General features: G+C 48.7%; 1 protein-coding gene across 1 annotated transcript in view; it reads left to right on the top strand.

Moving 5' to 3' along the window:
• SASS6 (SAS-6 centriolar assembly protein) overlaps positions 1-16,427 on the top strand; it is a 238,305-nt gene that overhangs the window by 177,015 nt on the left and 44,863 nt on the right. Inside the window, exon 16 of the mRNA XM_085601887.1 lies at positions 15,830-15,918. Within this exon, the coding sequence (XP_085458013.1) occupies positions 15,830-15,918 (89 nt within the window). The remainder of the gene's footprint in view (positions 1-15,829; positions 15,919-16,427) is intronic.

Below are 16,427 nucleotides of genomic sequence, written 5' to 3'. Positions count from 1 at the left end.
CTGTCTAGTGTTTGGGTTTCAGGCATGATTCCAGAATCTGCAACTAATGTTGCAAAATGCTTCCAAATGCCTTCAAGTAATGCAAGGCCAAGTTGTTCATGACCCATTGTGCTCAACAGATCCTGGTCAATCGCGTAATCTGTTTCCATCTCACTCCTGGTAAAATACCAATTATCAGGTGTTCCAAATGCCAGCGGACAAAACACTTTCCAGACATTGATATAGACCATCCTCCAGGTCCGGTTGCTGCTGTTCCACTCGGTGCGTAAGAAGGCAGCTGCATTGCTAGACCTACTTCTTCCATCTGTGGAACTAAAGTCCAATGTTTTGGCAGCCATTCTACAATCCTCCACATCCGCATAAATGCTCCTACCTTTTGATGACAGCCCGATCTGTGCCTGCTGTAATAAGATATATGGTAAAAACATACAAACACCGGGGGATCATCCATCTTGGGAGAGCTTGTAATACAGGCCTCTTCTGGTGGCAAACAGAACCTGAAATGCTACCCAATCCACCTGCCTGACAGAGAATCAAACAAATTGGAATGACTTGGACAATAGGCCTTGCATTACTTAGTTTAGCATTTCGTTCTCTCAGTGCCCCAAGCCTCCTGGGGCAATACACACATGCCTTACGTTACATGGTAGCAATTGTAGTGCCCAATCTCCAGGTAATCTAAATGATAATTTCAGCACATTTGTCTTTCATGGCCAGGCTGCATGAAGACCCCTCGTGAGAGCTGGTTTGGATATTTCAAGTCCGTGGTCAGGGATATGGTTCATCTGTCTCCCTATGTAGACCTGCCTGGTTGAGAGCTCCAAATTTTTTTCTTAAGATGTCCAAGCCACAGTAATGGACATGCTATTGAATGGAGTTTGTCTCTTTGGATACAAAGTGGGCACAGTACTTTAATAACTTAAAGCAGGAAGAGCCACAGCCTGTTAGGCCTTCAGTCACACCAGAGACACTATAGACAGTTCATTAAATTCTTTGACTTTTCAAAAGGTCTCTTTTCTGGCAGCGTCAGGTTGCCTAGGTTCTTCTGCAGCAACAACAGCACAGCCTGATCGGAGGTCAGCAAAGGAAGGAGACCGGCATTCTCAGCAGCTCTCCTCACCTTCTGGACATTCTGGGAACACTGTTTAGCTTGCCTCAAAAGAAGCATGTGCACCCCATTAGAGGCCAGGCTTCCTCTTTTCTGCAGGCTGGGAGAGGCGGAACTTCAGCTGCCCTGCCGTCCTGAATTTCTCTTCAACACAGAATTTATCCCAAGACCTCAAAATGGCTCTTGGGCTTGGTTTCTTTTGTATCTACTTCACCCACAAGCATGGGTAAACATAAATTTAATTTGACCTTGTGGGTTGGTGAACTTCTGTGTAATGGCAAAAATATAATGACGCTTCTTACTTCAGCAGTGGAGGCTATCATGGAAGAAATTAGTGCTGTTGAGGTGGAACTTGACCTTGGCACCCAGGCAGTTGGTCACCCTGAGTGAGTGACTGGTATTCGATATGATGTTGTGGATCCTGCCACCTCGATTGTATCAACATGCTCTCCAACAGGTCTCCCTCTATCTAACTGCAGACAGGACGTATCTATTACAGATTCAAACCACTTTTCAAGCGCAAATGATGGGTGGCCCTCCCTAAATGGATCCATGTCAGCCCCTATGGCTGCTGTTAAGAAGAAACGCTTTGCCAGAGGTTCTTTGCCTCAGCCAATCAACCTCCCCCTCTGTCCTCCCAGGTTGTTCATCATCTGAGGATCGTTGTAATGCGTTTGTTGAAAGACTTGCAGAAAATGTGTCAGCTGACCTTGAAACTTTGGTTGTTTCCACTGTACCATTCCTGTTAACTCAGACTTTCCAAGATTGAGGATGCTATTACTAGCAGGGGGTCGTGGTCTTTTTAAAGCCTCCTTGGCTAATGAATTTGTTAGAAGAGATCCCCCTGTTTTGCTCGAGAGAGAGAGGGCTTTGCCTACAGCTACTTCTCCCCAGCAGAGGGCTCTGTGCCATCCTGATCCAGTCCGTGAACCAGTGCGTCCGTCTGGAAGCTCGCATGATGTGAGGTCTATTACCCCAAATTCCATGCAGGTTTTAAAAATTTTTTTTTTTTTACTACAGGCTGATTCACGTTTATTACAACCAAGGGAAGGCCTTGGATTCTCATCTTTGCCCGTCCCCATAATTGGTGCTGCAACTAGTGAGGCATTCAGTAAAGATTTGTTTTCTTCTTGGTCCTCTAATTTGGTGCCTTGTAAGTTAGGATTATCTTCTGCTGCTACGTCTTATGATGTTCTGGCCAATGTCCCCTTATTAGCTCCTAACAGTGGAATATTGTATGTGTTTGAAGAATAAGGTGGTTCATTGGATTAACAAGCATTTGGGTATGACCGATAGTTGTTCAAGTCCATTTTAATGGCTAGGAGAGTTCTATGAATTCAGTTCAATTCATGGCACTTATAGAGCGTAAGAGATGTCCCAACACTAGCGGAGAGCTCATGGGAAAGAACCTAAGAGCATGGACCTAGATGCCCAATGGACAGGAGTCGAAAAGCAAGGTTTTGCAAAATAGACTCAGAGAGACTGCAACGCTGGCAGAGCATCTAGGTCATCTATGCATGGATTGGTCCTCAATTAAAAACCTTTCATGGTGATTTTGTGGTAGTGAATTTTGATAATCCCCACACCGTAGGTTTTCAGTTGTCACAGTTTCCAGATGGACCTGGGCCACTTGCTGAAATTAGTCTTCTTCACTTAGGTTATTTTCATAAACTTGCCCCTCTCTTGTCCTCTTTATTGTGCATCCCATTTGGTTTAGGCTGCCTCTGTTGCTCCTTCAAACATGAGCTCTAGGCCTGCCCAAGAGAGTAGCTTACCCACTTCGAACAGATCTATCCCCATGAGAACCTTGTCTAAAATTGACATCCACCTCATTACCCTGAGACCATGCCTGCTTGTAGGTTCTCTCGCCAATTCACTCCTCCCCTTCTAAGGTTCCTCTTGTGTTACCTGAGCAGTTTTTGGATTATGAAGAGGATGATGAAGAATTGGATGAGGGCGATAGGTTTTGTACTGCCAGGAGCCCTTCCGAGCTCTTCATTAAATATCAAGATGTGGATCAAGAAGATGATTTCTGCCAGGAGACTGTTCCTTCAGCTCCAGATCCAATTCCTACGGCCCAAATGCCTTTGGCTCTTCTAAATAACCTACAATACATGTTGGACGATTATCGCCGTTTCCCTCCATCTGAATCGGCTTCTTCTATACCACCTACACCTGTTCCTCAATCTTCATCAGCATTGAGGTCGTCCAGACCACATTCTCCGGTACCTTCGCATCACTCTCAGGACACTCACACCACGGATGACGATAGGGTGGAAGGAGAACTGGATGACAGATCACTCCTTACAGAATGGGACGACTACCAGATACAAACTCCGTCTCCATCTACTCCTGCTCCGGTTGACTTTCCTCCAGTTGACAAGGCACCAGACAATTCTCCAGCATGTCTGATGGGTCAGCCAAAGGCAGATTCCGTTATCACCCAAGCAGCTCAACGACGAGCGCGGAATCCCTCCTCCTGATCGGGATGGGAGACGTCTGGACGCTATTGGGAAGAAAGTTTCGACCATGGCAGCAACGACCGTCCATGCAGCTAATTCACTGGCCATTCTAGGTTGATATGATAGACAGATGTGGTCGAACATTTCTCCCTACATCGACATGTTGCCTGAGCCTTCTAAGTCTGAGGCGCTCAAAATTCTTCAGGAGGGGGAACGAATCTTTGCTGAGATTATTGATTCGGCTGTGGATGTTGCATCTATCGGTTTTCGACAACTGGCAGGGCTGGCCAAAAGCTACATGATTTCGCCAGGAGGTTCAGGTTAAAATAATTGATATGGCCTTTGACGGCGAGTCTCTTTTTGGTCAGCATGTTGACGAGGCCCTCCAGGCCATTAAAAAGGTTTCCGAGACAGCAAGATGTCTTGGTACTCTTCAATTTCGGAAACCGCATTTTCGTGGCGCTGGAGGCCGTGGATCCTTCTCTGATCGAGGAGGCTATAACCAGCAAAGACAGTACCAGTCCTATCAGAGTAACCAACGTTACTCTTCTCAGCGTCAACAATCCTTCAGGCAACAACCAACTACCTCTTATCCACAAAACAGAAGAAAGTCTTCCTACCGCGGACGTGATACGTCTAAGAAGCAGTGCCAACTGCCACCTGCTCTTCTGCTTACCCCTTTAAAAGTTGGAGGAAGTATCTCCCGTTTTTACTCAAACTGGTCAGGTATAATAACAGACAAATGGGTCTTGGACATTGTGGCCAGAGGCCATGTTCTAGAATTTGTAAAACTTCCTCGGAATTCTCCTCCAAAAGGACCACCTCCAGCTCACCTCACAGAGCTTTTTTCTCAAATAAATTTGATGTTAAGAAAAGGAGCTATCGAAGTAGTTCCTCAGTTGCAAAGAGGAACCGGTTTCTATTCCAGATTTTTTCTAATAAAGAGAATCTGGAGAATGGCACCCCATTTTAGATCTTCGCGCCCTCAACAAATGTATCTAGAAAAAAGTTATCCTTCCGGATGCTGACACTTCAAGAAATTCTTCAACTCCTCACTGCAGGGGATTACATGACCACCCTCAACCTCCAAGATGCTTATTTTCATGTACCAATTCTCCCCAGACAGAGAGTGATGCGATCAAGAAAGTGCGTTTCAGTCCGGAAGTTCAAGTCACTTCTGGGGATGCTTTTATCCTGCATTCCCCTGAGCCCCAACTGCCGTCTCAAGATGAGACCTCTGCAAGAGGAGCTCAACAAACAGTGGTTACAGGTTTTGGGATCCTTCGACGATCACATTCACATCAATTCTCGTATTCGAGAAGCTCTACTTTGGTGGACTTGCAAAAAGAACATGACAGCAGGCTGCTCATTTCTAGTGGAAGCTCCAAGTTTCGTCATCACCATAGACGCCTCCCTCAAAGGATGGGGAGCGCACCTACAAGGACTCATCGTCAGCGGCAAATGGGATGCTCAACAACTGACTTGGCATATCAATCTCTTAGAGTTGCTAGCTATCTTCCTGGCCCTGAAGTATTTTCGCACCATCATTCTCGTAGCATCGGTGTTGATCCGAACGGACAACACAAGTATGCACTGCTTGAACAAACAAGGAGGGACAAGATCTGTTTTACTGTCTCAGCAAGCCCAGCAAATTTGGGATTGGGCGATCTGACATCGGATAACTCTAACAGCAATCCATGTCCCGGGAGCTTCCAACGTCCTTGCAGATTCCCTCAGCAGGTAGACAGTTTCCAATCACGAGTGGGAGCTCCATCAACCAACGTTGGATCGTATTTTTCAGAAGTGGAGTCGACCGGATCTGGACTTGTTCGCGACCAATCAGAACCGCAAATGCCCATTCTTCGCATGCTTGCTTCCCCACAAAGGATCGTGCGTGAATGTGTTTTTGATGAACTTGTTGCGGATTTATATCTGAAAGAAACGCGTTAGTTAGATTCCTCACCTTAGAATATCCCCAGGCGTCAGGCTGGATCCAGAAAGATTTTTGTAGCAATACCCCTTGCGCGTCGCTAGGCGTCGTCTGCGGCTCCGCGTCCGTCGTTGGCGTCGTGCGCCGGAATGACGTCGTCGGAGTACTTAGACGCCGCCCTCGCGCGCTGATGTCAGTTCTTCTTTTTTCCGCGCCAGACAGCGCCGATCCGGGAAGAGCTTACCCCTTAATCAATTTTTTACTAACTTTTTTGACTCTTTTTGGTCTTCTGTCGACTCGACTCTGGTGCCGGTAGGATGCCCGGGTTTAAAGCCTGTGACTCCTGTCATCGACTGATGTCGGTGACGGACCACCATCGCCGGTGCCTTTACTGCCTGGGGGCCGACCACGACGCAGAGTCGTGCCCCGATTGTCAGGCCTTGACCTCGAAGGCTAGGCGGGAGCGGTCCCGTAAGCTTCTCGAGCTTCGGTACTCTGCTCCGCGCCGCTCACGGTCCCGGTCCAGGAGGAGGTCCAAGGACCGGTCGAGGAGCCGCAGTCACCATCATCGCTCGTCGGGCTCGAAGTCTTCGGGTAAGTCGAAGCGATCTAAGAAGTCCAAGAGGCGACACCGCTCTTCGGACTCCCCTCGCCGGTCGCGCGACTCGGCTGAGGGTCAGGGTGGTCCCACCCCCGCGGCTCCGTTGGAGCCGCAGGAGCCGCGTCCGTCCCCATACCCGCCGGTCCCTGAGACTGACGCGACTCCGGCGGAGGTCAGTGCCTTCCTCTCGGCCATGAGGGGCCTGGCTCTGCCGGCGCGCCATCGGACCCCGCGGGTTCGACTGGGCGACCTTGCGTGCTGGCTGCTCCGGCCCCGGCGCCGTCTACTACTTCGGTCCCGACGCTGCAGGTCCCCGAGGGATCCAGGCCTGGATCTCTGCCGGCGCCGGTCGACCTCACGACGCCTCTGACACCGGTTCCGCCCCCGGTGACGTCTCCGGACGACACCGTTCCCCGGTTTAGCCCCTGACCGGGCCCGGCGCCGCACCCGACGCCGATGGATGAGCGTTTCATCTACCGCCCGGCTCCGATCATGCCTCCTATTTATCAGGAATCGGATGACAGGGGCGACTGGGAGGGGTCTGAGGACCCTATGGCCCTACAGGGCCAACTTTCACAGGACTGGGCAGACGAACTGGGGGATGCCAGTGTTCTGGACACTTCCCCAGACGCTGGTTTCATCTCTCCTCCGACTGTGGCCTCGGAGGAAGGTGCAGCTTTTTCAGTGGTGCTGCGCAAGGCGGTCGCAGCCCTGGGGCTCGAGCTGCCTGCTGTGGCCGTGAGGACTAACTTCCTCACAGAGGTGCTTCAACCGTCAGCAAGCTCCACTGAGCCTCTGCTGCAGTTCAATGAGACCCTCCTAGACGTTCTGCAGGGAACTTGGTCCAATCCCTCCACAGTTCCTCCTGTGGATCAGAACGTGGCCCTGCTCCGGGCGACCCCAGTTTTCTGTCCCAACACCCCACCCCGAGAGTCTGGTTATCCAGGCCTCCACTTCCCAATCCTCCTTCCCGTCCGCTCCTCCGGATCAGGAATCCAAGAGGCTAGAATAGTTCGGAAAGAAGCTGTTCTCTTCCCTGAGTTTGGGCCTGTGGTCTTTGAACACCGCTTGCCTCTTGGACCGTTTCTCCCACTCTGTGGGATACGGTGGAGGACGTGCTGCCCCTGTGTCCGGAGGAGGCCCGGACACGTCTCTCCCAGGCGCTTGCTGACGGGCGAGATGCAGCACGACATGCCATACGGTGTGGACTAGACACCACGGACTCGCTGGGTAGGGTGATTTCCACCACTGTGGTGCTCCGGCGCCATGCCTGGCTGCGTTCCACGTCTTTTTCGGGGGATGTCCAGAGTTCCCTCATGGATATGCCCTTTGATGGCACTCGCCTTTTTGGTGAGAAGGCGCATAGTGCGCTGGCTCGTTTTAAGGACTCTAGGGTCTCTTGGCCCCACGACTGCAAACTTCCGCCCTTCGCCCCTTTCGTGGCCAAGGAAGGGGCGCCTCCTCACGTCCGCCTAGCCACCGGCCACAGACCCAACCTGCACGCGGTCGCGAACGTGGATTCCGCCGTGCCGGTACTGGAGGACAACGTGCCGGTCAGTCCACATCCACCCCGGCAGCATCCGCCTCGAAGCCCTCCTAGTCCGAGCTTTCAGGCCCATTCCACGCCAGTGGGCGGCAGAGTTCGCCATCACCTGCTCCACTGGCGCTCCCATCACTTCGGACAGGTGGGTGCTGCAAATCGTCCGAAGGGGCTATTCCCTCCCCTTCGAGTTGACCCCTCCAGCCATGCCACCGCAGTGCCACCGTATATCGGAGGATCACTTGAATCTTCTGCGGGAGGAAGTTACGGCCCTCTTGGCCAAAGAGGCAGTCGAGCGCGTTCCCGGTCCGGAAGTAGGACGTGGTTGCTATTCCCACTACTTTCTGGTTCCCAAGAAGGGCAAAGGGGGCCTACGCCCTATCTTGGACCTCAGGAGCATCAACGCCTTCCTCCGGAAGGAACGGTTCAAGATGCTAACTTTAGCTCAGGTTCTGGCTGCCCTCGACCCTGGAGACTGGATGGTAGCGTTGGACTTGCAGGACGCCTATTTACACATCCCCGTCCTGCCGGCCCACCGGCGTTACCTGCGGTTCACGGTGGGCCAAGAGCACTTTCAGATCACCGTGCTCCCCTTCGGCCTCACCAGTGCCCCTCGGGTGTTCACGAAAGTGATGGCGGTGCTCGCAGCTCATCTGCGCAGATCGGGGGTTCCAGTCTTCCCCTATCTCGACGACTGGCTGTTGAAGGCAGGCTCGCCCCAGCAAGTCGTCTCCCACCTCCAGACTACAGCCGATCTCCCTTCATTTGCTGGGGTTCTCCATCAACGTGCTGAAGTCACACCTGAGACCCTCCCAGAAGCTCCTCTTCATCGGAGCGGCGCTCGATTCGGCGCAGTTCCGGGCTTATCCTCCGGAACAGCGGGTCCGGAATATTCAGGCTCTGATTCCCATCTTTCGGCCTCTATCCTAGGTTTCGGTCAGGTTGGTGCTGCGGCTTCTGGGGCTGATGGCCTCCTGCATCCTGTTGGTGCATTATGCCAGGTGGCGCATGCAGGCTCTGCAGTGGGACCTGAAGTTTCAGTGGGCCCAGCATCGAGGCAACCTGTCCGACCATGTCTTGATCTCGGAGGGCACTGCGAAACCGTTGCAGTGGTGGCTCACGGACCGCGATTGGGTCAGGGGCAGAGGCCTCTCCCTACCCCAACCGGAGCACGTAGTAGTGACGGACGCGTCCCTCCTGGGATGGGGGGGCCATATGGGAGAGGCGGAGATCATAGGCCTCTGGTCTCCGGCGGAGTCTCAACTCCATATCAACCTGTTGGAGCTGAGAGCGATCCGGCTTGCACTGAAAGCCTTCCTTCCCTCTGTCCGGGGAAGTGTTGTGCAGGTGTTCGGACAACACCACCGCCATGTGGTATTGCAACAAACAGGGCAGGGTGGGGTCGTGGACTCTTTGTCAGGAGGCTCTGCGCCTCTGGACATGGCTGGAACACCAGGGCATCATCCTGGTGGTTCAACATCTGGCGGGCTCTCTGAATGCCAGAGCGGACGAACTCAGCCGCGGGTGCATGATGGATCACGAATGGCGTCTGAACTCGGACGTGGCGCAAGGTCTCTTTCTGCAGTGGGGAGAGCCTTGGTTAGATCTATTCGCCACCGAAGAGAACGCACAATGTCAGCAGTTCAGCGCGTTGGAATTTCCAAGGCGGCACTCGCTCGGAGACTCTTTTCGTCGCAAGTGGAGTTGCGGTCTGTTGTACGCCTTTCCACCTATACCACTTCTGCCCAGAGTGCTGAAGAAGATCAGGCGCGACCGGGCCCAAGTCATCTTAGTGGCTCCGTATTGGGCACAAAGGTATTGGTATCCCGAGCTACTCAGTATGTCAATCGATCCTCCGATACGACTGCCTCTTCAGGAGGACCTTCTGTCGCAGCAGCAGGGGACGGTCCTCCACCCGAACCTGTCCAGTCTCCACCTCCATGCGTGGAGATTGAGCGGCGACAGTTGATGCCATTTGACTTGCCTCCTGAAGTCTGTGATGTGATTCTGGCAGCCAGGCGTCCCTCCACAAAATCGGTATACACCTGCAGGTGGAACAAATTTGTGGCATGGTGCACAGCAAAGGCTGTGGATGCCCTTTCCGCCCCTCTTTCTGAGGTTCTACTCTTTCTTCTTTCTTTGGCCCAGCAGGGTTCTGCTCTGGGCACCTTGAAAGGTTATCTTTCTGTAATCTCTGCTTTCTTACGGCTTCCTGATCAGCTTTCTTAAAGGCATTACTCACATGTTTCCCCCTGTCCCCTTCGTAATGCCTCAGTGGGACTTGAATCTTGTCTTGACCTTTCTGATGTGCGCTCCTTTTGAGCCCCTTCGCAATTGTCCACTTAGTCTTCTGTCTCTTAAGACTGCTTTCCTGGTTGCTTTCACCTCGGCTAGACGGGTGAGTGAGCTCCAGGTTCTGTCATCTAAGCCTCCCTTTCTTTCTGTTCATCCGGACAAGGTTGTCCTCCGGACTCGTCCTTCTTTTCTTCCGAAAGTGGTGACCCCCTTTCACATCGGGCAATCGGTCACTTTACCCACCTTCTTTCCGCCTCCGCATCCTTCGAAAGAGGAAGAGAGGCTCCACCGTCTGGACCCAAAACGTGCGCTCTCCTTCTATCTGGACCGCACCAGACAGTTCCGGGTGGACAGCCAACTTTTTGTTGGATATGTAGGTGCTAAGAAGGGGAGAGCCGTACACAAACTGACCATCTCACGGTGGGTCGTCTTGTGTATAAAAGTTTGTTACTCCTTGGCGAAAAGGGACCCTCCTGTTGGGCTGAGAGCCCATTCCACCCGGGCCACGGCGGCGACTACTGCCCTGGGACGGGGAGTTCCCTTGCAGGACATCTGTCAGGCGGCAACTTGGGCCTCACTGCACACGTTCGCCAAGCACTATTGCCTGGACAGTCAAGTCCGGAGAGATGGCTTCTTTGGCCGTTCTGTTCTCCAAGACTTTCTGGTGTGATCTTGGTTCGCAGACCCTCCACCGGGGTTGGTATTGCTGGGGTATCTATTCTAAGGTGAGGAATCTAACTAACGTGTTTCTTTCAGATGAACAAGTTACTTACCTTCGGTAACGATGTATCTGTAAGAAACATTAGTTGGATTCCTCACCGACCCACCCATCCTCCCCGCTCTGCGAACCGACATCTAGGGTTAAGGTCATCCTGTTCAGGGCCCTAGACTTTTTGGCACCAGTGTCGGTCTCTTGCATGGCTCTGCGTTCCTGGCGCGGAAAGCTATGTACAAGAACTGACGTCAGCGCGCGAGGGCGGCGTCTAAGTACTCCTTCATACCGGCGCACGACGCCAACGACTGACGCGGAACCGCAGACGACACCTAGCGATGCACAAGGGGTATTGCTACAAAATTCTTTCCGGATCCAGCCTGACGCCTGGGGATATTCTAAGGTGAGGAATCTAACTAATGTTTCTTACAGATACATCGTTACCGAAGGTAAGTAACTTGTTCGCCTACGCTTTTCCACCGGTTCCCAGTGTTCTCCGGAAAATGAAGGAGCCTTGTCGCCTCATACTCATAGCTCCCTGGTGGCCTCGCCAGTTCTGGTTCACCGAACTTCTCCTTCTCTCCAAATGTGATCCCATTCAGTTGCAACCAATACCAAACCTTTTATCCATGCAGAACAGACAAATCTGCCACCCGGATCCTGCATCTCTGCGCTTATCTGCCTGGCGTCTGAACACCTTGAATTCGCTCACTTAAACATTCCTACGAACTGTAGGGAAGTCTTGGCCAATGCTAGAGTGCCTTCCACAATAAAGACATACAGGCTCAAATGGAAACTATTTTGCCTGTGGTGTCAAGTCGCCAACATTCATCCAATCCATTGGATTTCTTTTTACATTTGACAAGATCAGGCCTTTCCCATTCTACTCTTAAAGTATTCTTAGCGGCTATCTCAAGATTCCGGCAGGATGGGTCCAACTCTCTTTACTCCTCTAGGGTCATTCAGTTCTTCAAAGGATTGTTTCGCATGTTTACTCCCATCCGCCGTCCACCTCCATCCTGGCATCGTAACGTTGTGCTTTCACAACTCATGCGACACCCCTTTGAACCTATTCATAGGACAGATTTGAAGTTTCTTTCATGGAAAGTCTCTGCTGTTGGCTCTCACATCAGCTAGGCGGGTCAGTGATATTCAAGCCTTCACTATTAAACCGCCCTTCCTTCAATTCACCAAGAACTCGGTAGTGCTACGCACTAACCCCATTTTTATGCCTAAAGTACCTTCGGCCTTCCATCTCAACGAACCGGTCATTTTAAAGACTTTCTTTCCTAATCCTCAATCGCCTGCGGAAAGGGCTTTGCATGCTCTTGATGTCAAGAGGTGTCAAATTCTATTTACAGAGGACATCTTCAATACGGAAATCTGATCGGTTATTTATAGCTTATGGAAAAATGCGAACAGGACACCCAATATCCAAACAGTCCATTGCTCGTTGGATTTCGGCTGCAATCTGTTTCTGTCATCAGCACGCAGGCAGACCATTGCAAACCACTCCGAGAGCACATTCTACTAGAGCAATCTCTTCCTCTACCGCTCTCTTTGCTGGTGTGCTTTTTCATCAAATCTGCAGAGCTGCTACGTGGTCCAGCAGGCACACCTTTACCAAGCACTACTGTCTGGAAGCTGCCAGCGATGTCTACACGTCTGTGGGGCAGGCGGTTCTCCGTAATCTTTTTAAACAAGGTGAGCCTCTGTTCTTCCCTCCTCCTCTTTGCTATTTCTGACATACAGATCTTCTATGATTGCATTGTTCATGTGTGTGTGTGTGTATATATATCACTGAAAAAACCATAGGTTTCACACATGTTATAGTTAGCTGGACATTTTACTGATAAAAAAACCAATGAAATTCCCCCGTTATAGTTACTGTAGGCAACTATAACTCACGCGACCGTAATCCTCTGCTGATGCTAATACTGTATTTAGACACTTATTTGCCCATGTCTTCTTCCATTAAATTTTAGCTATACATATATTACAAATATTTTTTTTTCATAAAGACACATATGTCATCAGCAGAGGATTACGGTCGCGTGAGTTATAGTTGCCTACAGTAACTATAACGGAGGAATTTCATTGGTTTTTTATCAGTAAAATGTCCAGCTAACTATAACATGTGTGAAACCTATGGTTTTTTCAGTGAATTTGCAAGGTTTTTTAAATGCTAATTCCTAACTATAACGTGTGTGAAACCTATGGTTTTTTCAGTGAATTTGTACGGTTTTTTAAATGCTAAGTTACTTTACGCCATTTGTGGCGTGCGCGCCCACTTAACGCAGTTCGTTCCGTGCGCGCACGGTGCGCTTCGTGCACCGTGCGCGCACAGTGAGCACGCGGTGCGCTTCGCGCACCGCGTGCCCACGTTACGCTAGATGGGCCATGAACGCACGATGCGCTTCGCGCACCGTGCGCACATGGAGGACATATGATGAGCATCGTTGTGACAGGTAAAATATATGTTTTGTTTAGCTCTAATAAGCCATGCACAAAAGGTGCCCTTCAGGCACCTTTTGCACACGGGGTGGGGAGAATGTGGATATTTTTTTTTTTATTTTATTATTTGCTACCGTACGAGTACGGTAAGCGTAATCGGCGAAATTTTCGAAAAAATGAAAATTGCCTTTTTTCACTTGGGGGATCGTTGGGGACTCCCTCGACATGGCTAGGTGCTTGGGAGCTGTCTAAACAGCCCCTTTACATGTTTTTGCACTTTGTTTTTCAACCCCCTGTCAGAGTGCCAGAGAGAAAATGGCGCCCGCCGCTTCCTGGTTTCGACCGATTCGATTGTTTACTAAGATCTAACGGCCAATCAGAATCGCGCTCGCGCACATCACCGTACGCGTACGGTAAGCGCACCGTAAGCTGGCTCAGATATATATATTGATTTAAAGGCTATTTTCTCAGAATCTACTGAACAGATTTACACCAAACCTACAAAAGGCACTTCCTTGACCTGGGGACTACCTCTATGCCAAATTTCATTAAATTCTGTTCAGCCGTTCGGGCTGTAGCTCTGTCTAAAGGTCCTATGGAAAAATGCATGGGAAAAACGCGTTTTGGGACCCCCCTTTTATCTCAGCCCCCGCTTGATGAATCCCCCCGAGACTTTCAGGGTAGGAGCGGAGCGTAGCGCCCCACCTATTTTGAAAAATTCGCGAGGATTCGTCGACCGGCGCCAAAGTTATTCAAAATAGAATGTTGCGGATTTCCTATGGAAACGTGGTCCTAACTATAACTACCTACTGGCGACCGCCAGTAGGTAATATATATGTAAATATGTATAGAAAGATCTATATCTGTGATTACATATTGCCTGTGTTATGCATATGTGTGTTGTGATGATAATATCACTAGTATTGTTATGGAGTTACTGCTCTCTACTCTGATTCAGGCATGTGAATCTATGAAAGATACCCCAATACTGGAGAAGAACTAAAGTTACTTACCTGTAATCTGTGGTTCTCCAGTATTGGTAACTTTCATGGATTCACATGCAACCCACCCACCCACCTCTCCTCAGAGGCTGTTCTATGCACTTTTCACTCTGGATCACACTTGTGCTAGAAAATCTGAGAGCCTGAGCCTCTGAGGAGAACATTCTGGAGGGTGCTGTCACCTTATTGGCTGTAGTTTGGACTATATATAATGACTTAGTCGAGTCATGAAAGTGGAGAATTTTTTCCTTTTGATTTATGGCTACTTTACTTCCTGGTTCTAGGTTACCTATGATATGGTTTCTATTTGCATGTATGTTGCTATTTTTATTTACTGTGGGACTCCCACTCCGACGACGGGGAATGATTCAGGCATGTGAATCTATGAAAGATACCAATACTAGAGAACCACAGATTACAGGTAAGTAACTTTTGTTCTTCTTCATCACTCACTTATCACTGCATGTTTTCTCATGTAACTGCGAGCCCTGGATCTTGCATTAAACTATTAAAAGCTTCAATAATGTACAGTGAATAAATAAATTGCAATATAACATCGCTCATCTGTCTGCTCTACGTTTGCCGTGGATGAATTATTGTTTGGCCTTGAGATTAACGTAGACCTTTTTGTCTCTTGCTTATTTGACTAATTGCCTACGTGAATACTTTTTTTTTTTTACAATGCGGTTTATTACCCCCGGGTTCTCTAAATTGTTGGCTTTTTCTTGATTCATAATACAAATCTTACATATACCAAGCACAATAGATATGTCATATTGGCAGCTTTAGTTTCATACCCAACTACACTAGTCACCAAAATATACCACTTAAACACAACAGAATATATTAAGTCTTAGATTGCTGGAGAATTTTGACAAAATTCACAGATGTCCAACACAGCAGTAGTATGCTGCATATGGGAGCATCTGATTAGTATTTATCACACTCGTGACTGAGACACTTCAAAGGCAACGAAATAGATTGGATTTTATATCCTATATGCAGCTGTCTTAAACATAGCGCATTAGACTGAATATCCTGCATTCTTCCAACACAGATCAGATATGCTACACAGCTAACGACACTACACTTGGATGAAGTATAACCATGGGGCATGTTACTCGGCAAAGATACATAAGCATTCTTAAAAAAATTCCACAACCAGAACATATACCAATGACTCCCTGAATAAGACCTGTACCCCCACAATTAGATACCCATGATTAAACATTTCCATCTAAGTCTTGCTCACAGCCTTAAACCATACAAACACAACTGATTATGGCCTGCAATAATAAATTCAGAATCCTGTTAATAGACTGCACTATTCAAATGTCAATAACAGAAAATTGCCTGACAATAGAATGGGGCAGACTTCTAATCAATAAGGTATACCATTCCTGAAAGTATGTTTCTTCCATTCTGAGTGCAGAAAATACGATATATACAGATTAATAAGTATTTTCAATAGGCTCCTCGGATTTTGTCCTATTGTAAATGTATATAGAGATGCACAGTGCAATATACTATTTATTACCACTGTTCGGTTCCCTTCCCTCAACTGTGGTATTGACTTTTGCACTCTAGGAATAAATTCACCTATGAGTTTTTATTACAGTTGCTCTTAATGTCATGTTGTTCAGCCCCATTCATTTTCACTGCTTTGGTTAAAGCAGGAGCGAGAACACCAATTTATAATATTTTTTTGTTCTCTTTTTTTCAACAGTGAACCTTTTGGACTGGAACTAAAATACATAAAAAAACGAGATGATAGCATTCCATTACGTGGACTGAGTCAAAACACAATAAATTCTGGTATGCCGATGTGAATGTACTGACGATGCACTACTTATTTTGTTTGTGTTATTTTGTTAAGAAATTAATTTTTTTCTTTGATAGTTTGCGGAACAAGTCTGTCAAGGTTTCTCTAAATGTTCCACAAATCACTTCTCACTGAGAGTGTGTTGCTTCTGTGCAGAAAAGTAATGGCTCCCTCATCAACTTACTGGACTCAGTATGAACTTGATTACTGAAAATGTTTTAATGAGTGGACTGCCCAATATCACAATTTTGACTTCGATCAGACAATGGGCCTGTGCCTTTTCATGAGCCTAGTTCATGTAACCACTTATCGTCTCAATGTGGTCTGTTGATGCTTACCATTCTAGAAGCGTGATCCTTTTTGGAAGTATTTTGTCGCTTTTGAGTCTTGGGGCTGTGTTTGTCTTCTACCAAACTTCTTGTCCGGTTTTATTTTGAGTTTTTTATTAAAAGGTTTGCTTGTTTTGTTGTTTGTGAGTTACTTAGGATTAATACATTTCTTG

Source organism: Triturus cristatus, chromosome 4_2 (genome assembly GCF_964204655.1).
Source record: "Triturus cristatus chromosome 4_2, aTriCri1.1, whole genome shotgun sequence".
Taxonomy (NCBI): domain Eukaryota; kingdom Metazoa; phylum Chordata; class Amphibia; order Caudata; family Salamandridae; genus Triturus; species Triturus cristatus.
Note: the sequence above shows the minus strand (reverse complement) of the source record. Positions and strands in the feature narration are given on the sequence as shown.